Genomic DNA, 26795 nt, shown 5'->3' with positions numbered 1-26795 from the left:
AGGATGTTGATGGATGTTGCAGCAGGCTGGTGTGTGCTTAGAAAGCTCAGCTTAACCAAATAGTCCAGTAGTCCAAAAGTCCAGACTGATGCTCATGTATGCTCATGCAGTTTCTTCACGGCTGTTATCACCAGGGAAGAGGGATAAAATGATAGCACTCCCCCCACCACTGATTCAGCAAAAATCACTCCAGAGTGTTTTAGTCCTGATGTGATTTGGCTGACAAGACAAAAGACAAGAGGTCATGTCATGTAGCGTTGATGAGTGTGAGGACGATAGTGATGACTGTAATGTTCATGGAAGCTGTGTTGCTCCTGCTGATGAAAATGAAGATGAGGATGAAGGCTATGACAATAAGGGTCACAGATAATGAGGATGATGATGACGGTGAGCTCTTGTACCAGCAAGTGATGATGAAGAGGATGACTGAGGAGCAGGTGGATGATGAGGATGATGGAGCTGGGGCTGGGTCATGATGCTGACCTTGGATGATCTGTTGAGGAAAAAGATGATGAAGAAGGACGGCGACAATGTGGACGGGGAGGAAGAGGAGGAGTGTTACAATGAGCATTAAGGTGGCGATGAAGAGGAGTGTGGACATGATGAGAGGAGGAAGATGAGGGTGACGGTCCCTCATCCCCTGCTCCCTCCCATAGGGGCACCCTTGCCGCTGCTCCTCCCATGAGCAGCGTTGCCCCGGTGACTGCCGGTTTACGTGATGACGTCGGATGTATATGAGCGCAGGCGGCGGGATCTCTCTCCCCTTTTACCGCCATCGGAGCGGAGTCTCTTTCTTCCCCGGGACCTCCTCGCCGCGCAGAGCCGCCTCACCAGCCCAGCCCCCGGCCTCAGAGCGAAGGTAAGGGACGGGACTCGGAAATGGCCTCGGCACCAGCGGCCCGAGCTCGTTAGTCGGTGCCGAAGTGAAAAGTGTGAGCTGTGCTGCCTGAACGAGCAGCGACAGAGGAGGACGGCGCCGCGCTGCTAATGCTAGTGCAGTCAGACAGCGGCAGCAGCCATTGAGCCTGGCTCCACCATGATGTGTGTTAGCCTTACACACGATTAAAAAATAATTAAACAGCCATTATCCCGTGTGCCCGGCTCACCTGGAGTGTTTTGGCAATCGTTGCATTGATAGAAACGACAAAACGTCGGATAACTCCCGTAATTGTCGGCGTTTTTCGACATTTGTTGACACGTGTCTGCTATCTCGTGTTTTTGGACTTGACCTTATTTTTTGGGGAGTGATACTTAGGGTGGGGAACTGTGGATGGGAGTCTGGACACAGCACACGGCGGTGGGCTCAGCTGGACAGCCGGTGACAGCACACCGAGAAAGATGGTTAAAACACGGCTCCACTTCCTAACTGGCCCGTGTTTTTCTAGCACCGTGTCTGTGGGAGCTGGTCCTCCCACTTGCTCTGCCCGAGTAGTGCGCACCAAGCTAGCGGCACGTAAGCTAGCTGAACTAGCAGACACACCGAGGCAGTGCAGTGACAAGACCGGGCAGGCCGGCTAAAGTTGGCCTGGCTACCAGCTGGCGTTTGTGGAGGACGGGAGCGGACACTGGGGGTCTGGCGGCGGACGGTAGATGTCCAACAGGTTGGCTGGACCGCCCGGTCCGAGTGAAGTTGGAAAATGCGTGAGGAACGCGCCCACCCAGAGGTTTTAGGCATTCCTTGATGGTCCGCTAGACGTGAGCATGCAACACGTGGTCAGCGGGCAGGATTAGAAGGAAAGAGCCTGTCCCAGACAGGAAAGGGTCTGCGTTTGGCCAGGCTGCTGAGCCAGGGTTCACAAACATGTGTAGTCAGTAATGTTGGAGAACAGATGTTCGGAAACAGGAGTTATCTAGTGGCCTGTAGTCACGAGGTGGTTTAAGGTCCTTTTGTAAACTGAATCTGACCTGCTAAAGCTGTAACGTTAATATGTGATAATGTTGTAATGTTGGCCAGATATATCAGATGTGTCTCCTATGAGGTGACAGGCCAGGTGTGGATGTTCCTCGTGACAGTTTTTCAGATGACCTTTATTGTTGAAATGACCAAATATTGAGACAGAAGTATGTGCTGGTATCCAGGGAGCTCTTACAGTGACACACATCATAAATGCTCTCATAACTGCTTTCGGGCACGATGTCCATTAATTTAAAATGCTGGAGCCTGGTCCACCAGTGGAGCAGTCGTCCACTACATTGTCTACCTCCAACTATTTCTGCCCGCAAGTGTTGACCCCAACCTGAAACAGCTAGTCATCATATTTTGCAAAAGGACAGTATATTTGAATGTGTGCAGCCGCTAATGGCTTTTTACAGTACTTTCCCCATCAATAATTTGGCAGAATAGAGAATACAAGATGGCAGTTTGTGGGCATCATCTTACCTTTGATATTGCAGTGTGACATACGGCATATGTACTTTCATTTTGGGCTGGTTCATTGCTGACTAAAAAGTGAAAACTCTTTAGTGTATCTCCATATTAAAAATGGCAGAATGCAGCTCTCATTTTAGAAACGGGGCATTATTAAAGCCACAAATCAGTCAACACAGAGACTGCTGCCTTCATCCACTTATGGAGGAAGAAACTATTTGATCAGCCACGTGACTTTGTTCTGAGCTCACTGAACTGTCACATCAGCTCTGTAGTTGAGTAAGCTTGCTGTATTAGCTGAATGTAGGCCAGCTAATAGAGAGAGAGATGGGGATGATATGATGTCTTGGCTGAAAGGAAATCCACCCCGCTCATTTAAAAAAAAAAAAAAAAAAAAAAAAATTCGGAGGACTTGAAGGCCACTTGGATTTGGTTTTAAAGGCCTTCTATGAAAACGGCTTCATCTCACTGGCTGATTTTTAGATCACGTGTGACTCCAGACGTCCTAAATTCTGGGCCTTCAATGTTGCCAGCTAACAACGGACTAGTCTACTCCAGGGCTGACAGGTGAATGCAGGTAATGACTTGACAGGATGACAAGCCAGCAGGAAGGTAGCAGTCAAAGACCAGGATTAGGAACCAGTGCTTTATATGCCAGAGGTTTGTAAAATTTGTGTACAGTATTCCAACGGATGCAGGCCTGCAGCTAATGAATATTTTCATTATTTATTGATCTTGATTTATTAATCATGTGATTGTCTACAAAATGTCAGGAAATGGTAAACTGTCCTCTTCCAGTCAAAGGTAATATCTCCAAATGGCTTTATTTGTTCAGTCCAAAATCCAGACATTTGTGACAATAATACAAAGCAAAAGTTAATATTTGAGATCTTTACTTGAAAAGTGAATTTAACAAATAATTTCAGCTCTAAACTGGTGTTCAAAGCAATACACTGTGCTCCACTGTTGTGGACAACCCCAGTGTATATCAATAGAATAAAAAAAATCCTATCACTCCAGTGTGATTAAACTTAGTTGATTAGTCCTACCAATAGGTTATTGCCCAGCTCTTTTTACTCAAACTGGTTAAAGTTGTGACTAATTAGGTTGACTGGAGCAGCTGGTATGGCTGTCAGTCAAAGAGGTTGCACATGGATCCAATTAATAGGGTTTGAGTAATTCTAAAAAATGGAGTGTTTGACTACATTAAGTGCAGAATGCACATTGTGACAGAAAATGGGCCGGACGATGTGTTTATAATTTGGTAGCAGGGAGTCTGTGCATTTAGAGGAATGACCAGCTGCTGCCTATAAGAGGTCCAGGATGCACCAGTGGGACAGAGGCTCTGTCATCATAGCTCAGTCTTCATGCTTCTTGTCTTCCTTGTTCTCATTGGACTGTTGCTGGGCCACATTGGTTTTTTGGTTTTATGCCTCCTGATAGTAGCCAGAGCGGGTGGGGCAGGAGCAACCCAAACGCCTAACATAATACAAAACGTACTAAGAGGCCGATGCATAACTTCTTACTCATCAGGGGGTTTGTCACTTAACGCTGATCTGCAGTGACCGGATGTTCAATAGATGTAGGCTGCTAATATTAGTTACAAAGTCTCTTCTGTAACTTTGGGTCTGCTCTGATCTGACACCAATATTGAAAATCCATCACACAGACTTCACATTTAGCTCATTTGAAAAGCAAATTTCTGCCATAAACCAGCCCCACAGAGTCACAGCCACCCAAGTTATTGTGAGTTTAGACACCTTTGTCACTTACAGGTCATGATCTATTGCCTCACAGTCTTCTGGGCACCAGTCACCTGTGCAGGTGTCCCCTGTCTGCTCTTCTGAAAAGAATGCTGTGGTAATCCATCTTTCTAAAGGGAAGAGGGCTCTGGGGGGGCGGGGTGAGTGAGTCACAGCCAGGTTTGATCCTGTCTGGACCAAGAAGGAGACTTCTTTTATAAGCATGTGGCCTGACTTATCCAAATCCAGAATTGAATAAAAATGCTCTTTGTCCTCTGAGAGCAGGAAGTTTAACAGCACGTGATAAATTGAAAGGAGTGTGGTCGCCACAATTCAAATGTAAGTTTGTATGTTGGTCATTCACTGATTATTTGAGAATTGATATGATGATGATGGTGGTGGTGCACAAATATGGCATAGTGTGTCGTCTTATGACTGGCAAATACATGTAAACAAATGCCTAACAAGAACATTACGTGGATAACGTGGTCACTTTGTACACTATGCTTTTTTCATAGATGTGACTTTTTGTGCACAAGCGGGTGTAGGGGAAACTTTAATGGATGTCCACTTTGCCGTGGATAGAGGTGTAGTGGTACATAGAGGCCACGGTTAAGTTCATACCTCGGTTTGGTAGTCATGACTAGGTGTGAGTTTGTTCTCATGCCCTAATTCAGTGGAACAACGCCAACACATGGTTCTTGTCTCATCCATAGCACCCTTTGTCGCTGTTGTAGCTGACCAGAACCCGTCTTGTTCCCAAACAATTTATTGAAGGGATGCAGGCAGGTGTTGCAGCTCAGCTGTTTCATTTGTGCTCGCCATGGTGGCTGACTTGCAGGCTAAAGGGTTTGCTGTGTTTCTGGGTGGAATGCCCAGTTGTTAGTTTTGGTTCTGCATTTCTTGCTCTAGTCTACATACTGTGTAGTCGACGCACTCATGACCCGTGACCCCTATACCAGACCATGACTGTTGGGCATGACTACTTGAAAGTTGATCAGTTACCTAAGGGCATTATCTCTTACACAACTGATCCAGCCGTGCGTTGGGCAGTTCTCTGCCTCCACATTGTCCATTAATTGCTGGTTATGGACACCATCCAGCTTATACCATGGTCATTTGCCAAAGAGAAAAAAAGAAACCATTTATATTCATGCATTTTGCAACCAAAATCTCAAGTTTTTAACAAGCTGGAAGTTAGTTTCCCCGGTAATGCCCGAGAGTCGGACTAATGCGTGGATCAGTCTTTACCTTCCCATTAGATTCTTATGCAATGGATATGCTGTTCACTCGTCAATAGGACAGATCATAGATAGATCTAGTCCACTCAGCTCATAGATCCCTTTGGTTCAGCTGTTAGCCTGAAAGCTAAAGTTATGCTAACAAGATTCAATGTCAATGACTCTTGCGTACAGTTGTCAATCACTAAATATAATGTCACAGTATGTTTAACAGTAGAAACTAACCAGCTGTGTCACTGTCCCCAAATCAATATAAAGATTTTCAGACAAATGAATGGCGACGTGTAACGTTACTGTTGCTGCAGCATGAAGCTGCCAGCTGAATGTGAGATGATCACTTGTTAGGACTTTTCCCTAAAAGATCGACGCTGCGAGTTTTTCAGGATCTCAAAGAAAAGCTCCAGATCACAGGCTCTCCCAGTGAAAGACGATCATTAATGTAAGCGCTTCAAAGATGTGATTGGAGAGTGAGTTCAGAGTACATCAGTCTACTTCCTGCAGCTTATGTGTGTCCATCCTGTGGTGTTCAGAGCATCAGACACTGAAGGACCAGTGTTACACTCACTGTAGGAAATAAGCTAGCTTGGTAAGAAGTTGCAACAAATTATAAACGGGGGCTCTGACTGTTGCTATGGTTACTCCAGCCAGTGCTTTAATTTAGATGGTGAACAGACAGTTTCACCGAAACTATTTAACAAGTGTCCATTATCGGCCAACACAGACCCCAACAGAAAGCCACCCCCTCTGAGCCTGGTTCTGTTTGAGGTTTCTTCCCGTTAAAGGGGAGTTTTTCCTGCCACTGTGGACTAATATAATATCTGATCTGATGAGATCTGATCTATCCTTAATTTTGAATTCTTGAGTCCTTGAGTCTCCGAATGAGTTTGGTCTGAGCTGCTCTTTATGAAAAGAGTCTTGAGATAAAAGTTATGAAAATAAAGATTGATTGGATTGACTTTTTAAGAGTATTCACCCAGACTATGGTATAATCATTGTGAAGTCACTGCTCTGACAGGGCAGTCCTTAAAGCACTCAAGACTACATCCTAATTTTGTCATGGGGAGATCATGACATTTAGGTGCTGCACGCATTTAAATGTTTCTTTATTGCTGAAACGGCTCTGTTTGTTGAGACAAATGACATGGTGAGTATCTTGTTCCACTGGTAATTGGCCAAAGGTCCTGCTTTGCTTATCCCACAGTGGGTGCAGGCTGCTAGTGAGGTGTCGTTGACTGGTGCATAGGACTCCTTTTTATATGCATTTTTTATGCTTAATAAAAATCATGGGAAGTATTTGTTCTTTGAGGTTGATGTGTTCCTGGTGCGGAAGAGGGGTGGATCACCCCATATCTCAATGTAGGCCCTGAAATCTTTTCGGGAATCACTGGGCTACTTAGGCTAACACATTCGGCTACTATAGCAGCTTTAAATGTCTGCCGGTCTGTCACCATAATGCCATAATAAAAAAAATGTAGTGGGATTAGAGAATAGAACCTAACCTACAGTGAATGTGCACATGAGCATTCATTTTACAGGTGGTGCAGTTAAAGTCTGTCACATAAGATATAAACCAACAAAACCCATCAAAGAAATGCCTGCCAATGTAATGGGTCAGTTGTAAGATTCTTATGATAATAGCATTATTATTAGTATTACTAATAATAATGTTATATTATGTTTCACTAACTTGAGCATGCCTCTGTAGTACTCTAAGCAGCTTAAAATGAGCATCAGGAGTTATTTGCAAATGCAGTTTGACCCAGATGTGGTGACGGCCAAATGTTAGTCCGGATGAATTAGTTTGTGTCCTCCACTACTTCTAAACTAATTACCTTCTCTTCTCTCTCTTTAGCATCACTTGAGACTCAGCTAAGATGGCAGACATCGATAAGTAAGTACATCTACTACGAGTGCTACTCTGAGGAAACAGGTGGCGGAGAGGCCAAATGTTTAACAGTCTGGTGTTTGAGACATTATACCAAGACAACCTGGGGGGGGCAGTTAAAAGAAAAAACACCTGCTGTGACATCATTTGGGTGTGGTCAGATATAGAGCCTGACTGAACCCACAGAGGGCAGTGCAGCAGGCTCACTGTCAGGGCCATGATGGAAACCGTTGTTTACTAAGGCGGGTTGTCTCACCACAGCTTGAAACACTAAGCGCACATACAAAAACCTTCAGACTTTTGAGTAATGGACCTAAACATTATTCTAGCAGTGATGCTGCAGTGGTTGTCGCACAACACAGGGATGGCTGCCGTCTGCTTCACACACACTCCTCCACTGTTGGCCATTGATTTTCCCCTCCTGCTGCAGACTGACAGGAGTATGATAGTGCTGTTGAAGCTGTGTTCTCCTCAGTATTGAGCTCTCTGCACTGCATCTTAAAGTAGGGTGTCATGTTTCAGTGCTCGGAACAACATCACAGCTAAAAAAGAAAGCATCCTGTTTTGACTCCAGCTAGAGGTCTTTCAGAGCTACACTTATATGAAAAGAGCAGAGAATCCGGCTGAACTTAAACACCCCCCCCCCCCCCCCCCCCCCCCAGTTGCCATTAAATGTGCCTTCTAAGTTGTTGGCACATATAGTTGGGCTGCAGTCAAGTTGAGCACTCGACTGATTGTTTTCATTCCTTAAAGGTCAAGGTTCACACAGTCTTCAAAGTTTGGGGAAATGCTTCAATTTAACAGATGAGTTGTCACGGTTAGAATATGCTTGAATTCAAAATATTCCTTGAAAAATTCTTTATATTCCAAGATGATCTGGTGTTGATCTGCACAATCACTCATGTAAGCAAACATGATGCATCATTTCATTTCAATTAATAACATTTTTGTTAGTCTCCTGGCGTCTCACACCAGACGAGACGCTGAGCGGAACTACATCAACTGACATGGGCAGCAACGTGAAAAATGCACGTTTTTCCATTTTGCTGCTGTGTTCATAACAAGACAAAACCCCTGATCCTGTAATTTGAATCCTGATCAAAATATACAGTAACATGACATACACTGACTGTTATGGTTACAAAGCTACATATGTGAGTGTGCTGAATAACTTAAGACTAAGCAAGTTTCCCACGTTCATTTCTCAGTTTCAGGAGTTCAATATTTGGTTGCCCGCTCAAGCAGGTGGCAGTGTGGCCTACGTTGTTGGCACCCTAAAGATGCCAGAAGACGTTAATTCTGTGCACTCATAAACAGTCGAAAGTGTCTGTGTCGGCTGACCTTTCCTCCCCTGCTCTGTCTCCTGAGCAGCAAAGACCAGGCTGAAATTGACCCGGCAGATATGGAGGATGTGGAAGAAGTGGAAGAGGAGGAGACGGGAGAAGATGAAAACAGCAAAGGTAGCTATTTCTACAAAAACTGTACAGATTTAAGGTGCAATTGCTAGAAATGTTAGTATAGCTGTCAAATTAAGCATGGTGAGAAGTTACTGTACAGAATTCTTAATTTTAGAAAACTATGGACCTACCTGCACAAATTTGCATGTTTTTAGTCATTCGGGTCTTTCAAAATGTCTGAACTCTGCATCTCTCTATGCTATTTAAACCAAGTAGAGTTGCTGCATGACATGGTTTTTGAATTGTAGTTAAGAGCGGTGAGGCACTAATCCATTTTATTTTGGGATCCTAATGCTGTTTATGTATGCTTTTGATGCTCAATGAATGATTTACAGTTTCTCACAAATTAACCTACTCCCAGCTCACTGTGGATAGATATAGATGACTGTTTGGCCTTTTCTGTCTAACAAGTTTGGCTTTAAAAAGCGAGACTGACAGATCAGTCGGAGGCACACAGAAGGAGCCTTCTTTCTAGAGAGACCACACTCAGGAAAAGCCTTACATGAGGTCTGAAAGCTGAGGGGAGATTATAGATGCATGAGTAATTCACTTGCAGCTTGCCAGTGTTAACATGCAGTGCAAACTCTCGTTAAGAAACCTCACACATCAAGGCTGCTGTGAGACACTAGTAACAAACTCAGAGGGACCCACGAATCACAGCTCCTAAGAATCGTTGAAGTGACTTGTTTAAAAACGAGGTGAAACGAGGCCTGCTGCCACCACAATTTCAATTATACAGCATCCTCAAGTTCATTCACCGTGCAGATGGTTTTGCTCCTCGCTTAGACAAAGTAGGGATTTGTAATTGCTCCACCTTCAAATGCACATGTGCATTAAGTTGGCACCAACACTGGCAGGGTTACTAATTTCAAACACTTAACCTAGCTAGTATTTGTACCATGCTGCAGTGGAAGGTCGGACCTGACACACCAGTCAGAGCAATGAAGGCAAGTGATGATTTACAGTGATTGTAAACTCTGACGTCATTTCATATGTATTAAAAGGGAAGAGTTGCAAATGGAGCAGAGACATGGCTACAAATGGTCAATGAAAAACCTGAGTCTTAAGGCTATTTTAGCACTGGAGGCAGGTGACAAAGTTGAGATGGAACTGGCTTGTGTGGAGCTGCACGTCAGGAGCATGCTTAAAGTTGCATTTCACCTAAAACCTGTGTATCAAACATTCAGCCCGGGGGGGCTTAAGGAAACATATTGTGTCCTTAGTGATGGGGAAAAAAGTAGATATGGATAGCAACATTTCTGTGACAGTGGATTCAGATTCAGGAGTGGTTTAAGGAGCTTCTATTTTAAAAAATATTCTTTTTTTCTCCCACTGAGCAAGTATGTAAACACTAGTTGTAACTGAGGAAGTCTAAGCTACAGCTTTATAGCCACCTTTTAAGCCTATAGGCAGTAAATGTTCAGTCAGTCTTACTCTGAAATGTATTTTGGCCAATGTCAGAAAATGCTTAGTGCTTAGCAGGGACAATGTTAGGTGGAAAAAGGGGTCAAAGACGAAGTGAGACGCTTGCATTATCACCTCAAAAGGCAACCTGGTCCTGTGGTTGCTGACCCTCATCGCTATATCATTCAGAAGAAGCATTTTGTATCAAAGCATCCAGTCAATAGCTTGCGTTGTGTGAATTCAGACAAGCATAGGTGTATTTATTTGACTGGATGCAGAGCCTTAGCCAGTAGCACAATACAAGTAAAATGGCCAGGATGTGCCAACAGAGAAAAGTGACTTCCAATCTCTTTAATCTTCTCACCTGCCAACAGAGATTTGACTGAGCTTTGATAGGTGCAAGCAATGTGTCCGACACTTGGATTGTCCCATCTGTCACCTGTCTGGTTGCACAAAAGGAGAGCATCCCTTGTTCCTGAAATCACACAACAGGCTAAACATGCAGGCAACAAACAGGCTACTATGTAAGAGATGACTGAATGCTCCTGCATGGGAGCAGGAAACTGCTCTCGCACTCGGCTCCACCCTGTTCAAATACTCTGGTAAACATGCGTAATGCTGACATGTGCACTATACTTCAGAATGGCTCCGATATCACAGGCAGGATCAAGTGAAAATACTAATTGGAGCAAATGAATATGGTGTCTCTGTGCAGATTCCTCTCAAACATGAATTTAAATAATGAGTATTTATTTCATCATAGCTCCCACTCCACTTATAATCAAAATGAAATCAAGGCACTGCTATCACATTGCACTTTTGACAGTACATATGTGGTTTGTGTCCTCAGCCCGTCAGCTGACTGTGCAGATGATGCAGAACCCACAGATCCTGGCTGCGCTGCAGGAGAGGCTGGATGGTCTGAATGGCTCACCGTCGGGCTACATGGAGAGGTGAGACGTGATCTAATATTAGACCACATTTATGCAGCTTGTCCCCTTTCACAGTGGTCATGGAGAAAAATCAGATGTTCAGCACCTGGAAGGTGTTTCCACCAATCACGAAACAAATTTTTCCTGTGGGCTAATTACAAAGTGAATGTGACTATGCAAAATCGCAGAGGGCGAAGTGAAAGACACAAGTAATGCAAAATTCACATACAGCACGAGTTGAAAATATGCAGAGTGAGCGACGAATTTGCCTGTCAGTGAGCCTTGGTTTAATGAATGTATTGTCCTAACGCCCTGATGAACCAAACATGGAGCTGGATACCAGTGGACACGCTACAGTGTGACGAGCTGGAGAAAAGCCAGTGAGAAAGTTGGACTTCCTGTTGTTTTGAATGTGTGTCTTTGTTGATTCTAGCTTATGGTTGTACTCTATTGTGAAGCAAGTCAGCACATGCATTAACTCCGGCTTTCCCGTCACTGACTTCTGCAAGTAACATGAGTGGTCACAAATGATCTGGTGACCAAACTGGAGCGAGAAATGTGAGAGCTTAAGGCCACTAAAGCAGGGACGATGCTTTGAATAGAAGTTTGCTACAAACTGCATCTGATGAAGGTGGTAAACTTTATTGGTCAAAACTACACTATACAGCACTTTCATCACAACATTCCCTTGAAATAACATTCAAGATAACTGATTTGTTATCAGTCCAAATGTTTCTCAGTCAGTTGCACAGTAGATGGGGTTTTTTTTCAACCACGCTGTTGAGTCCTGTTGCTGTGGGCTATCAGACGTAGCTTGTAATCATTTACTTACTAGAAAGGTAGGTGGATGTTTCTGCTTTTCCAGTGGCATACTTGCATGCAAATAAGTTTTCTGAGTGGTCACTGAATCCAGAGGTGAAGAAGCAAGCAATCAACCTGCCACTGAATGGCAGTGCGCATTTAGACGCTACAGTCAGGTGCCCCTGCTGAGCTGTTTCAGTAATGATAATGTGATGACCATCTCGATGGCAGAGAGCAAGACAAGTGGTTGGCGCAGCTTCACAGACATCGTTTTGTATGGAGCAGCTTTAATGCACAGCCATTGTTTATCTTCCTTTTTGTAGCTCAGTTGATGCAAAAGAAGTCGTCAGAGCAACGCTGACAATACAAGCGAAAGACAAAAGATGGTACATAAGACACTCGCGTTATTTCAAAGATACCAGCCAGTTTGTCATCCTACAAGTTTTACCTGCATTTGACCAGCAGCAGGTGGGAATTTCAGATGGTTGCCTAATAAATTGTCAACAGCACCCCCATATAACTATAACCTGCAAACTGCAAACCTAAGGTGGGGGAAAATAAGAAAAGGCAATGGTTTTGTGAATGACAAACTGTCCATATGTGGAAATGCAAAAAAAAAAAGATGGCTAACACTAATTTTTCCTGAGGTTCAAATAGTGGGGGGCACCATGCTGTTTTACTGTGAAGTCCAGACTGCAGCATACTGGATTAGAAAGCCTCTACATGGTACGTCCCTTGACAAGCTACCTGTTTTAGGCTGTACAGGACATTGTGTAAGCACAGACTATCGGTGAATGAAGGCCAATATTGGTACTTTTCACTGCTATTACTGGTGATGGTTTACTTTGTGTGTAACACTTTCTGTGTGGATCAGAGTTTTGTCTGTCAAAAAATCCCAATTACACCCACAGTGAGTTTTAATACCTAGCATGAAAATATCCAAGAAAGGTACATGCTTTTTATAGGCATCGTAAGTTTATCCCACTCATGGATGAACTGAATGCCCAAGAGTGATGACTAAAATGTAAAAAAAAAAAAAAAAAAAAGAGGTACAGTCAGTGATGGTGGCCTCCTCTGTGAATGTAGTCGTGTGTCTTGGCTGTGGGGCTGTGCCACCCACTGCTCCTCTTCTCAGCAAAACCATCAGCAAGCAGCTCTTTGATCAACTTGTCAAGTGTTTGGCAGTCACCAACAAACTCACCAGTTACGACATCCCAGCACTTGGGATCAAACATGCTTTCCCTTGCCAAGATAGTGCAGGCGTTTCAATTTGCCATACTGCAGAGAAACTTTCCTCCATGGAACCTCAGCACAGCTCTGAAAGCCTGGTTACCACTGTCCCCCACAATTACTCCCTTCAAGCTCTAACCCCAGCAAGGCTGAGGCTTCAGACCAAAAAGGATTGTATTTTGATTTCTTTAACACTTGGCATTTCACATGTCAACATTTCCATTTTTAATTCATAACTGGATGCTAGCAGGCCAGTAACACTCATGTCAATTATGATCACTGTATATACATGTGTAATCAATGAAGGACTCTGTTAGTCCTCTGAAATTAACAGAAATTGTGTTCTGTATCTGAACCAAAAATTTAAAGGCCCATTTCTCCCCCAAGTTCAGCTTTGAAGCTTATTGTCTAAATGCCATAATCTTTGTGACGTATACAGGTGTTATGTAGCTGACTGCCTACTCTGTGGCCACTGGCTGACACATGAAGGCTCTAATGCAGCCACAGACCAGGACTGACAGTGTTAAACGGTGTTTACGGCAGCAGTTGTTGCCTGACTGTTCTTGTCTATACAGAATATAAAGTGTTTGAGTGTCATCCACACCAGAAACCAGACCTGGAACTCCTCAGGCATACACCAATAAATTAGACATTTCTTCCCTCTGCAGTTAAATGACGCAAATCTCAATAAAACCTGTTTGTGGTGTAGTTTCACTTTGTCAGTGTGTAGCTGGAAAACCACCCTAACTTACTGGAGGTCCTCTGGGGAGCGTGCTGCTCTGCTCTACAGCTCTGAGCAGATGACTTTCTGAGGCATGGGGCTCTCTGGTACCATTTGCTCCACGTTAAGCACATTTTGTCTTGTGGTGGTACAATTTGTGATCTTTCAAGCAAAGGAAATGCTTGATGACAAAATGAATAATATATCTTGCACAAACTCAATAAGACTTGCAATCCAGGTTTTCACTTGATACTGTGTTTTTACTTTGTTACAATGCATATATCAATAACATTGGTGTACTCTTTTGTATGACTGGCCAGCAGGGCCAAACTTTTTTTTTGCATAGGGGGGAAAAAATGTGAGTGAAACATAACTGGCGTTTTCTCTAGTATTGTACTCATATCTTCTCTCTCTGTCATCCCACAGTTTACCGAAGGTTGTAAAGAGACGTGTAAATGCCCTCAAGAACCTGCAGGTCAAATGTGCCCATATTGAGGCAAAGTTCTACGAAGAAGTACATGAACTGGAACGAAAGTATGCAGCCCTCTACCAGCCCCTCTTTGACAAAGTACGTTGTCTTTGGCTCTCAGCAGTCGTGCTGTGTTTCTGCATCTATGCTGTTTGTGTGCAACTCTTTTTTTTTTCTTTTTTTCTAGATACAGTTAAACTCTTTTGCTTTCCTTAAAGCACAAACTAAAAGATAAGCTTCACAATTGAGCTTCCATCAAAAGAATCATGAACCTTTGTTTGCTACAAGTGGACTAAAAACATGTGGCTGATTTATTTTCTGTCAGCATCTGTTTCCTTCACGCTGACCTCTACTGCTGTGAGGATAGTTTATCGGTGAGATGGGTGGGGATTAAATGACACCAATGACCATATTTATGCATTGTCCTGAGTTGTAATCACAGTAATTGATGTTTCATATTTTTACTTTAACAAACCTTAAGACCTTGAGAATCAGCTGCATTTGAATAAAGTAGCCCAACCCCATTTGAGCAGAAACCAACGTGACGGGGTCTGAAGACGAGTCTTAAAACCAACTGCCACTTAGCATGGGAATGGTGCCATTGGTTTGACATCAGATGGTTAAACAGCTTCTCGACACATGACTTGGCAGTATTGACAACGACTCCATTAAGATTCAAGTGAGCAGAGTCGACGTCACACGATGACAGTCACGTGTCTGGTTATGTTTAGCATCGTGCACTCTGACTGACCTGTGTGGACCACTCAGGCCGTCAGCTTGCACGTCTGTCAGGTGACCAACGCAGCGCCACAAAATATGCTTATTTTCATGTAAGCAGTCTGAGGACGGAGGCAGCCACTCTGCCAAGAATAGCCCATGGTCTCGCTTGTCAGTGGAGCTACTTGCACTTGATTTAACAAATGACCTTGTTTTCTATTCATTTGGGTGCTTTATTTTTTATCTCATAACGTGTGATAACGCATAAGTAACCAACATTCCTTGGCGGCCAGCAGTCCAAACTTGATGTTTTCTCCTGTTTACAGAGAAGTGACATAGTGAAAGCAGCATATGAGCCCACAGATGAGGAATGTGAATGGAAGGCAGATGAGGAGGAAGAGCTGACAGTAAGTAAGCAGGTACAGGTGACGTATACACCTGCATGCTTCCTGTTTGACTGAGCACTTGTTTCTTTCAGCTTCACTCGTCAGGCATGTAGCTTTTAGCCTCATCCAGAACAGAATACACTTGACATCCCAAAATGGCTAAACTGCATGCAGCTAATAAAGAGCAGCATGGGACTTCACGCTTTCATCCCCTCCACTGATGTCACATGTCTGTATTGCAAAGCAGCATGACGGGTGATGAAATCAGGGTAGTGGTCTATTGCACTTGGGTTTTTGTAGCGTTAAATAGAACTTGTTCCTTTGCTCTTTTTTTCTGTCTTGTCCCAATGCTGAGCTGTCTTTGTGGATGGAGGTGGCTAAAATGAAAATAGTTTCATACATTATGATATGTGGGGAAAATGGCTGAGCGAGCATCAATTTGAAGAGAAAATGTCTCCCTCAACCAGGATGAGATGAAGGAGAAGGCCAAGTTGGAGGAAGAGAAGAAGGATGAGGAGAAGGAGGACCCCAAAGGCATCCCAGAGTTCTGGTTAACGGTTTTCAAGAATGTGGACCTCCTCAGTGACATGCTGCAGGTGGGTTCAACCAGACAACTGCTGGGGTGCAGTGAAAATAGGTCAGCCTGTATCTGCCTCTGGCAATAAAAAGTCAGGGTTTGCTTCCACCTGCTGGCCAAGTTGTGAAGAGGACCGTTATTACTAATATTCCCAGCCAGTTAAGAAGTGAAATGTGTGCTGGATGATGGTCTAAATGCTGTGGTGCTCTCTCTCCTCAGGAACACGATGAACCCATCCTTAAACATTTACAAGATATTAAAGTAAAATTCTCAGATCCAGGACAGCCCATGGTGAGTGAGCAGGACTGTAGCATTAAATGGCTGAAACCAGTGTGTTAACTCTGACCCGTCTCTAAGCACAGCTCATCTTGTCTTCATCAGAGCTTCACGTTAGAGTTCCACTTTGAGGCCAATGACTTCTTCACAAACACAGTGTTGACGAAGACCTACAAGATGAGGTCGGAGCCCGATGAGAGCGACCCGTTCTCCTTCGATGGCCCAGAGATCATGTGCTGCACAGGGTGAGTAGAGCACCTCATTTAGTTCACCAATTCATCGGTGCAAGTCAGAAGAATGCTGTGGTGTGTGTGAGAATCGTCTTCCAGATGTTGTTCAGTAACCTCAAGCCAATAGTAATACTAAACAATTCTAATTTGCATTGCAGTTGATATAAAAAAAGAGGAGAACTTGCAGGATTGCCATTTGTTTGAGTTCAAACTGATTCTCATGTCAGCCTCATTTTGACTGACTTATTTACCACCTCATCAACCAAATGCGTCTCCATTATCTCTCAGCTCTTTGCTCCCAGAATCACTTCAGTGGGTATCAATGGTCCCACCTGCTAGATTCCTAAAATAAACCCAAGATGTCATTTAGATTGGAATGCTGGATACTGACCTTGACTTCTCCTGCTGCCTCCTCATCTCGTTTCACCACAGTTGCACGATTGAATGGACGAAGGGCAAGAACGTCACGTTGAAAACAATCAAGAAGAAACAGAAGCACAAGGGCCGTGGCACAGTGAGGACGGTCACCAAAACAGTCCCCAACGACTCCTTCTTCAACTTCTTCACCCCCCCAGAGGGTGAGGATTGGGCAGACATATTAAAGCTATACCAGGGTTCACTTACACACAGCCAGTTGATTTAGCACTTTCTAAAATGATCTGTTTAATCTAACTTTGACTGTTTCTACTCTTTCACAGTTCCAGAAAATGGAGAGCTGGTAAGTCACTTGTATTGCTCATCTCATGACTGTTGTAGCTGGAGGGTGTGTCCTGCTCTCTGTGATCAGCAGCTCTTGCTGCAGCTTTCTTCTACTAGTCACATTTAGCCTTAGACTGTCACTGTTCGTCTCATTTGCACTTTGAGAGACTTGATGGATTATTGTAGTGTTTTTATTGTGAACAACGTACTGGACTCCTACTACACTTAGGGTTCTGTGACAGACGTATTCTAAATTCTTTCAAATTTCTCATTGAACCCGTGTGAGTTTGGCCCCTCAACAGCTGTAATCTACAGAAGCCATAAGTAACGTTTGTATTTTAGAAGCAAAGCTCAAACACTATTCAAAGAAATGACATTCAATCAGGTTTTGCTAGTTACCATGGTATATATTTGGTATTTAACTAAATTACTGACTTTACTGCACATCACTCTTCACTGCTGAAGCGATGGAGAAGGTGGAGTAAGCGGAGTGATTTCTGTAAGAAGCCTAGCCCGTGCTGTTTCAGGGACAGTGCATGAATCAAGTGTCCGGTCTGCTTGTCTTCAGGATGAGGACTCGGAGGCGGTCCTGGCTGCAGACTTTGAAATTGGCCACTTCATCCGTGAGCGTATCGTACCTCGGGCTGTGCTCTACTTCACAGGAGAGGCCATAGAGGATGACGACGATGACGTGAGTGTGGGCATCTAATCTCATTCTGTTGTACTGTGGCTGAACACGCTGTACACGTTGCTGCCACTTTTGGCGTTGTCCAGGGATCAGATGAGGAAAACATGCTTTGCTCTTGTCAGCTGTACCAGTTGTAAGGAATGTTCTAGTAACAGACCTGGAGAGACATTTGTTACTATGTACTTGGCAGTTGGCTTTTTGCTTTGAATAGGTGTATATCAAATTTATTTAGAGATGAACATCAGATTATACTCTGCATTCCCTGGCTAAACCCCATGTTTGTGTCTTTACAGTACGATGAAGAGGGAGAGGAGGCGGATGATGAGGTAAGACTATTTAGGGCCACAGTCGATGAAACTGATTGGCTAAAACATACAAGATGCACTCAGTGCTGTAGTGGCCACTGACCACCAGTGTGACGTTGCTTTGTGTTCAGGAGGGTGAGGAGGAGGCCGATGAGGAGAATGACCCAGACTATGATCCCAAGGTGAGATCACCCCTCATCACACACACACACACACCCCCCTCCCTCTCTAAAGATCGCTGGTGTCCTGAGAAAGACCTTACTCAGCTGTTCTCAACTTTGTTGGCTCAGGATGCTCTTTCCTAACAGTAAAGCAGCTCTTTGTGGAGGCGGCTGGTGGCTGCAGTGATCTCTCAGAACGCCCACAGTTCATGAGTGAATTCTGATGTTACATTGACAAAATGTTTAGCGTACACAATCCAGTTCCCTTTGGGCTTCCTGAACTGCAGGTAGAGAATGGCTGTCCTAAATTGACTTGTCAGATTTCAACATACAGAATACATACTGTCAAATGCATCTCATTTTACAGCAGCTTTTGGTTTGCTTCAGCTTTTTTTGTTGTCGTCATCTTGATTTGGCTTCCAGAAAAAACATTCCCAGTACATATTTTTCCCCTCACCTTTTATCTTAACCAGATCTTGAAACAGTTTTCAGAATTACTTCTCACCAGTCAGTTAAGTTTTAACTGCATGTTACTAAAACCTGAACCTTAACGTCAAACACATGGATCCAGTATGCCTCCAACAGAAGGATGAGGACACCAGTGAAACACTACTCTTTTGAATCACACATAAATATATTTGGCCTTATTCAGATGTATTTGTGCAAGAAATGTGATATGCTAAATATAGAATTAAAAGGATCTGGTTTGAATAAACACGGAGAATGAAGTGCAAAAGAGTCCTGATGTCCTGTAGGCTGCATTTCTTCACTGATGCCTCCTGATGGAGGTACTGTAGAATAAAGATACAGAAGAAAACAAGTCTCTTGATACATAATGTATACAGTGTAACATCGCAGTGTTTCCTCACTGGTGCAGACAGTTTCAGTGCTGTACTCCGTCATGTCTTCCGTTCTTGGCAGACGTGGAGTTTGGAGGGTTTTTCCCCAAGTTTGACACTAAACGATACAAATGAGCATGACCTTTGCTTCTTTGCTGAACAAAAACGCCTTTGACATTCTGTATTCTGCTAGTTTTGCTTCTTTTGTTTTTCTCCTATTCATTAATGTTCATCTCCGGTCACTTTGGCATCTTTTGTCAGCTACTCTTTAAATTTTTCCTCACTAGGTTTAAGTGGTGACAGTAGAAAAATAACCCTATCCTGGTAGGTACAGCTTGTGAATTGTCAGCTTACTACCATCACACTGCCACCCACCGGCACCCCCACCCTCTCGGTTTTGGTTTCAGCTTTCCCTTTGCTTCTGTTTTTCCATCTTCCATCCATCTCTCAGCCCCCCACCCCACACATGAGCACCTTCCTCCTCTGCCGCCGTGCTGCACCCTGCTGTCTTACTAACCCACTGGTTTGTTGTTGGTTTTTTGAAGTTAACCCATAGTGAGCTCTGCATTTGCACCTGTATTATTTCTGTATGTTGAAGCCAGTCCAGCCCTCTTTTCTGTCCCCCCCCCCCCCTCCCATTGCTGACCTTGTCCAGTCCACAAACGCGGCCTAGTGTTGACTTTTTGTTAGGATGACTATTTGTCTGCCATAAATACTGTGTTCTGTTTATGGATGTTTGTTTTTTAATACCCATTTAAACATCATTGGTCCATTTGTCCATGTTTTTTATCCTCCTTCCTACTCACATTAGTTCTGTCCACCCGCCCTTATCTCTAGATGTGCCTTTAATGCTGGGATAATGGCTTTGGAGAGCTGTTTGTTTGAAATATGGCCTTACCAATAGTTTGCAGATGACCAAAATACAAGAGATGCCAACAAAGTGTTCTGTCTCCCTCAGGGTGCCATCATTGTCGGCATAATGGCGTAATGGCCTGTCTTCTGTTTTCATTAGAAACTCGATCGCTTTGTGCACATAAGAAACTTGCTGTCAGTTTTCCAACAGACGTTGCATCAGTGTCTAGTAGAAGCAGAGTAGTTAATTGTAACATTTTGATGAAAATGCAGTGCCGTGTGTAAAATCTTGTCTTGCACAGAGCACCATTTTTGGACTGGCAGCTGCCAAGAGTACAGCTGCAGCCAAATGTATTGTTCAGTGGCAAAAGTGATGCTCCAGTTAGTTCAGTCAGGATGGCATCAGGCCACAGCAGCCTGGACAGCGTGTCGTCACCTCTACAAGTATGGTGGGGTCTTCATCACCTCTCTGTGTGCTGCTCATCCCTTGGTTTTGGCTGCTGATTGAAGGCTTTACTTTCAGTATCCTATAGCGGCGACAAATAAGCACCTTTTGACAGATGTTTGTTTCAAAGCCCTCTTCTAAATGTGCAGTTATCTCCTCCTCAAGTATTTACTGAACAAGGGGCTCACAAATATCAGCTACTTCAATCCCATTTACTCTTTTCTATCCCAGCATTAAAGGGAAGTTTGGCCACGCTTCATGTGGATGTCAGTGTCTGTGGTAAATGTTGACTGAAGCAATAAAGACCTCAGTGTGTGCCATGTCGACCAAGAAAGGTGAGTTCTGCTGCAGGTGGAGCTGTGCCAGTGTACCAGCATGCACTGGGCACGACCTAATGCTGCCTGGTCACCTCTCCTCTGCATTTTTTTGGCCGTGTATTGTGGCTCAAATAAAGACAACTGAAATGCCATTTTCGCTGTTGGTAGTAGAGCTAAAATCCAATCTGAAGTAGCCTGTAGCTCCTCCTTTCTCCATGTTAACAGAGCTGGTGCTGAAATAACACATTTGCAGCGGGAGAACGCAGCGTTCTTGGTCAATATTGCACATTTACCATCAATACTGATTGGACATCTCTATAAAATGCGGCACAATTTCCCTTTAACTTTCCTGTAGATAAACCTAAGGAAACACTGAAACATGCATTCATTAATGGAGGTTGTGTATGTGTTTGGTCTGAGGCTCATGTTGAATGTGCATAAGGCCGGTCTGTCAGCTCACTGATGCTCATGGACAGGATCAGTACGTCAGCCAGTTAGCAACAAAAAATGGCTTTTCCAGAAATGCCACAGATGTTTGAGGTAATTCAGCTGTCAGCCAGTTAGTTGAGCGTAGCATAAACTAGAAACACTGTGGTTTTGGTACAGGTTAAACAGGTTTTTGAGGTGGCAGTAGGCTGATGTTGATGCCCATGGACAAAGTGCTGCTAGCCCTAGCTTAGAATTCCAGTTTTTATGCTGAGCTAACGGTCTCCTGGCTCCACTTCATTTCGCATAGACCAACACGAGTGGTATCAATCTAATCCAACTCTGCTTGAAATCAAATGCATTTCCCAAAAAGTCAAACTATTCCATTAGTGCTCAAATTTGAAGCAGGAGCAGGAGTGCAGTGGTGCTTCATTAAGCTCCAGTGTGTTTCTTGATATTTTAATGTTGGAAAGAAAAAAGCTGAAAGCTATCTTAAACCCAGACCTAGGGGCCACAGTGGTGGATCACTGGGGCCAGAACTCTGGATGGTCTGCAGTGATCCACCTGTACTAAGACTAACTGTAGTGTGGCCACGTTCATATCTGGATTGTGTTTGCTCCCCACAGTCGGGCTGAGAAACTCCTCACAGCTTTAGAATTTGTAGCAGCTTGTTGAAGGTTTGAGGGCTGGAGATGGCTTTACTGTGTGTAGGCCTCATTTTCTTATTCTGTGTGTGTGTGTTTGGAGTGGTTTTCCTCTTAACGGCCCCCCCTGTGATTTCTTACAGAAGGATGCAGCCCCCCCAGCTGAGTGCAAGCAGCAGTGAAGCCTGGCCTGGCTGCCTTGAGGATCACCTGCACTGTAACGGCTTCTCAAATTAAAAAAACCAATTTAAAAAACTAGTTACTTACGCCTTATAATGTTTTGTATTTTTCTTGGTAGAGAATTTGAAGAAAAAAATGTTTCAAGATTTTTGTTACAAAAACTCATGGTAATATACTGGGAGCTGTGGCTCAATATAAATAGTATTTTACTAGACCTGTTTTTCCTTCTCTTGCTCCTCCTCCTCTGTACGATAGATAGAACACAGGAAAAAACCTCCCTCAAACAGCATGAACTTGTTTCTTCACTGCTAAAACTAGTTTGGGTTCTTGTGAAGTCCTTTGTTGTATTTGCTCTTAGACAACAGCTGTGGTTTAGACTGCATCGCGGCAACGTGAAACTATAACCCCCACCCCCACCCCACTCTTCCTCCTACCAAAGCTCCAGGTTGGTCAGTTCTGGTCGTCCAGGTGAATCTTTTTTTACTCTTAGTGGGGCCTTTGGCACTTGTAAAGTACTGTAGCATTTCCAGCTCTGGTGAGGGGGGGGGGGCAGATGGGTGACCTGCTGCAGCCGGTGTCTGTCCCAGTTTATCTAATCTTGCTGAGCATGGGATCCGGAGTTGGTGTTTTTGGCCACTTCCTGCACCACTTGTGCTCAACTACTTTCCACTCTTGATACATTCCGGTTAGCAGCCTGGCTCCGCCGGTGAACCTCTCCACAACTGGACGCACTCGTCTAAACTGAACAGAAAGGAACATCGCTCGGGCTGCTGTGGGACACAACGGGTCACTCCCAGGGCTCGTGCAGCCTGGTTGAGTCTCTTTAACATTCCAGAGGATTCTGTAAATGTGGAGGGGGATGAGACAGTTTGGCAGGATGGCCAGTTGGGGGGCCACCAGGCTCCAGTAACTCAGTGCTTCAGGCTCCCCGTAGGCTCGCAGTGGCGTGGCTCTCGTCTTTGTATAGCACTTTGTACTCGTGTGTTGTACCAGTGGCGTCCTGTCATCGGTTAGCTGTCAGTATTCCTTGTGAGCAGCGCCGTGTTCGACGCCCCCTGCCTCAACGGGCACGGGGCCGGTGCTGTAACCCCGCTCTGTGGAGAGTCCAGCTTGTTCTATGTGGTTTTTGAAGTGCATTACTTTCTTACTGGGGAGGCACACTGGGCCTGTTCACAGGCAGTAGGAACAGGGTGGGGCAGATGTAGCGCAGCGAGTGCCGAGGAGAGCATCTGTCGACGTGACAACGCCCTTCTTTCCGATCAGTTTATGACATTTAGCTGTTGTCGGGGCAGGTGACTCTCACGGGCCTCAGCCAGGCCCTGAGCTCCGCTTCATTTTAATCACTGTGAAAGAAAGAGGGGAAGTGTGATAAGGCCATTGTGCTGGCCAATGACCCACCACCCTAGCTCCCCCAGACTCCCTCCTTTCTTACCCAGAAAGCCACAGAGAAGCATGTCAGAGCAATACTTACAGCCAGGAGGGAGGGGGACTGAGAAGAAAGCGTAGCTCGCCTTCCTCCGTGTCCGTACTGAAAGCCTTCAGCGTTAGTGGGGCTGTGCAGTGTCGGGTCCACTGTGGAGAGCCGGGTACTTGTCACTGTGCAGGGAGTATTCACATCGTGTTCACTGGAAGAGGACGTGGAAGGTTTCTGTAGAGTCCCTCGAAGCAGCTGTTGTCAAGGCAAAATGCTATGCTACAAAATACTAATGTACTCAATAACTGTACGTGTATGTTCATGAATAAATTGGTTAAACATGGAGGACTCTTGTCTGTAATCTCTGGACGCTGTCCTGGAAATGATTTCTCACCTGCTGACACAAACCTAAACCTTCAGCTCCTCTGTTCTGCCAGTAGGGGGGGCCAGAGCTCTGAGGACGGAGTGTGATTGACCCTGATCTCCGTGGGGAGCACCGCTTGTAATGAACTGGAAAAATGACCAGATCAGATCCCACACTAACACGGGGCGGGATTATGGGAGGTGGAACCATGATGAGGTGGAACCACCTGCAGTATGACTGCACTTGGGTTTATCACACACACGTTTAAAAGAGTAAATCCACCTTCAGCCACTTCAGGTCAAACCTAAGAATCCCTGTCGGTGTTTCAGCATGTCAGGAGGATGGGTGCCACTGAGGGGGGTGGTGCACCTCTCCGGCAGACCCCTCCCGCCCCCACCCTCCCCTCACACAGCGTGAGCAGCAGCAGACGGGCAGCCAGCTCAGAGCAGCAGCTCCACTCAGCAGCGCAGCCACAGCAGCAGCTCCTGCCCAGCTGCTCCGGTCCAGTGTAGCGGGAGGAGGCCTGAGGGCTGCAGGTGACCATGCTGGAGAACGGCAGGAAGGTGTTCAAGGAGGGTCTACTGGAGAAGCGGAGCGACGGGCTGCTGCAGCTCTGGAAGAAGAAGCTCTGCGTCCTGACCGAGGACGGCGTGCTGCTGCTGCCGCCCAAACAGCACGACCAGCCGCAGCTGCAGCCGCAGCACGGCGGCGGGGACGCGGGCAAAGTCAAGGAGCTGCACTTCGCCAACATGAAGACCGTGGACTGCGTGGAGCGGAAGGGCAAGTACGTCTACTTCACGGTGGTCATGATGGAGGGGAAGGAGATCGACTTCAGGTGCCCGCAGGACGAGGGCTGGAACGCGGAGATCACCTTGCAGATGGTCCAGTACAAGAACCGGCAGGCGATCCTGGCCGTCAAGTCCACCCGGCAGAAGCAGCAGCTGCTCGTGGTGCAGATGCCCGGACACAAGACGGTCCGCAGCTCGCCCAATGTGGCGTGACCTGCGGACACTGGTGCGCCATCAGCGGTAAGACATCTTAGACCAGACTGAGGGAGGGGGGTCCCCATGTCCGGGGACCACCTGGGGGACTCCCTCTGTAACCAAGGACCCGTTTTCCGTTTTGCTTTATTCCCTGGATGTTTGTGCCATGAATCAGGACGTCAGCTGTCATCAGATCAGACCCTGAGCCGGGGGGAGGGGGCAAAACGTGGATTCATTTTGGCGTAAAGAAAAGTTCAGGGGCCCTGCTGCAGGCTTGCCTATATGCCCCCGCACCCCCCGATGCTCGTGGAATTCTCCGCAGGACCACATGCTGGACGTCCATTTCCGGGCCGGTGATATTTCTGCTAAAGGTGCACAGGTAGATTTAACCTGCTTTTATTCAAGGCAGTCCTGGGGAGGTGTGCTTCTGCACATATCAAACTTTTGAATTCGATCTCCATGAGTGAGTCACAGAGTCAAAGCTGAAGATGTGAAAACTAGTAGAAATAAACCCCCGAGAGTCTAAATTAAGCGTAAAGACGCGCAGATGGCGCGTGAATCCCTGGTGTTCATCATGGTAATGCACAGCTGACCCCCACCCCCCGTGCTGGAGCCCTGCAGAGCCCAGCAGCAGCTCATCATCTCTCCACCCTGTTGGTCCCCAAGATGAGCGCTGTGTGTGTGTGTGTGTGTGTGTGGACGCACGTGGCACGACGTGATCTGTTGTCACACAACAAGAGCGGACAGAATCTGTTGGAAGGTCTGGTCACGAGTCACTGTCAGACATTACGGGCAGAGTCACGGTGCAAACACTGGTGCTGCGAAGACTCTGACTTCCTGTGCCCCCCCCCAGCCGGATCTGATCTGGCTGACTGATCCCATCCACTGGTTCAGTGGAGCCGGGCTGCACCTCCCTCTGCTGCTTCACCATGAGCTCCATCCTCTAGGAGAACCCCTCCTCCATGTTGTGGCTTCCACAGACCAGCGCCCCCCCCCCGGGCCCCCATCCCCTTTTCAATACAGAGACATATTTCACAAAAGACTGATGGACAAAAAGCATGTGAGAAAACAACAGTTCTACTGTGCGCCCGGTTCGTCCCTTATTTATTACACGTGTGTACATATTTTGTAGAAAAGCGTGATGTTGCTCTCTGGATCTGCTGTGAGACTCCATCCTCCATCCTCCAGCCTCCATCCTCCAGCCTCCATCCTCCAGCCTCCAGCCTCCAGCCTCCATCCTCCATCCTCCATCCTCCAGCCTCCAGCCTCCAGCCTCCATCCTCCAGCCTCCAGCCTCCAGCCTCCATCCTCCAGCCTCCATCCTCCAGCCTCCATCCTCCAGCCTCCATCCTCCAGCCTCCAGCCTCCAGCCTGGGAACAAGCTGTCTGCACTCATCTGAGGTTAAAAACAGTCCAACCAGTCAGAGTCCATGGTTTCATTTATCAACTGAACCAAAGAATCAGTTCATGACATCTTCCTCTCTCTCTTCCTCTATATTAACCATATATGATGATGATGATGATGATGATTTTCATTGTGTTTGTTGACTGCATTCATGTATAAAAGCTGATTCTTTCTGGTCTTAAATGTGAGTGAGACAGCAGCTCATTACCCCCACTCTGTTCAGTGGTTACAGAGCAGAGCTCAGTGATACGGCACTGAAGCAGGACTTGTGATATTGGCAGTTTAAGGAGCCAAGCTGCTCTAAACACCGTTGAATTGTTAGCATGAACTGTCTGTGGGTGGGGGCAGGGGCAGGGGACCACGGTTTTCTGGTTTGGTACGTGCAGGCTGGAACTAAAAGCTGGAGGAAACCGGCATCACTTCGGTGATGACCACACACAAAGAGGATGTTCACTGATGCTTCCTGTGAGTTTAAAGCTGCTGAAGTCTCCTCCTATTCAGCCGGGGGGGTGGGGGGCTTTGTCACAGAGTAACCGCTCCACAAATGAAACGTGTTAGCGGTCAGCTGGCCACCTGCCGGAGGTCTCCAGCAGTGCTCCATCGCTGTGCCCTGGGTTCATTCTGTCAGAATCAGAGT

The 26795-nt window shown here is 45.7% G+C and overlaps 2 protein-coding genes across 4 annotated transcripts; both read left to right on the top strand.

Annotated features, from left to right (window-relative positions):
- Positions 1 to 769: 769 nt before the first annotated feature.
- On the top strand, positions 770 to 23749 carry nap1l1 (nucleosome assembly protein 1-like 1). 3 transcript variants are annotated; one of them, XM_070853541.1, is made up of 16 exons: positions 770 to 859; positions 7204 to 7242; positions 8608 to 8696; positions 10948 to 11050; positions 14208 to 14349; positions 15294 to 15386; positions 15821 to 15949; positions 16150 to 16221; positions 16312 to 16451; positions 16869 to 17014; positions 17135 to 17154; positions 17704 to 17826; positions 18117 to 18149; positions 18260 to 18310; positions 19416 to 19452; positions 21956 to 23749. In XM_070853541.1, the coding sequence occupies exons 2-15, from the start codon at positions 7226 to 7228 to the stop codon at positions 19419 to 19421; spliced, it is 1164 nt and encodes a 387-aa protein (XP_070709642.1). In that variant the 5' UTR covers positions 770 to 859; positions 7204 to 7225; the 3' UTR covers positions 19422 to 19452; positions 21956 to 23749. The 3 variants fall into 3 exon arrangements, with proteins under 3 accessions (XP_070709642.1, XP_070709641.1, XP_070709640.1); XM_070853540.1 differs by lacking the exon at positions 19416 to 19452 and having other exon boundaries at positions 15294 to 15374; XM_070853539.1 differs by lacking the exon at positions 19416 to 19452.
- A 557-nt stretch (positions 23750 to 24306) lies between these two features.
- On the top strand, positions 24307 to 25142 carry phlda1 (pleckstrin homology-like domain, family A, member 1). Its single transcript, XM_070853542.1, has one exon. It carries the CDS (start codon positions 24313 to 24315, stop codon positions 24769 to 24771), a length of 459 nt encoding a protein of 152 aa, XP_070709643.1. The 5' UTR covers positions 24307 to 24312; the 3' UTR covers positions 24772 to 25142.
- The last annotated feature ends 1653 nt before the right edge of the window (positions 25143 to 26795 follow it).

The sequence above is a fragment of the Pempheris klunzingeri genome, chromosome 22 (assembly GCF_042242105.1).
Source record: "Pempheris klunzingeri isolate RE-2024b chromosome 22, fPemKlu1.hap1, whole genome shotgun sequence".
NCBI classification, from domain to species: Eukaryota; Metazoa; Chordata; class Actinopteri; order Acropomatiformes; family Pempheridae; genus Pempheris; species Pempheris klunzingeri.
The sequence above is the reverse complement of the archived record's forward strand: the minus strand, read 5'-3'. Positions and strand labels throughout refer to the sequence as shown.

What these genes read in the sequence shown, in the direction of transcription:
- nap1l1 (XM_070853539.1), top strand. An exon ending in TCCTCAGTGACATGCTGCAG is followed by an intron (nt 15,950 to 16,149) that starts GTGGGTTCAACC and finishes CTCTCTCCTCAG; the next exon opens with GAACACGATGAACCCATCCT. An exon ending in GAGATCATGTGCTGCACAGG is followed by an intron (nt 16,452 to 16,868) that starts GTGAGTAGAGCA and finishes GTTTCACCACAG; the next exon opens with TTGCACGATTGAATGGACGA.
- phlda1 (XM_070853542.1), top strand. Translation starts at nt 24,313, where the DNA reads ATGCTGGAGAACGGCAGGAAGGTGTTCAAGGAGGGTCTACTGGAGAAG.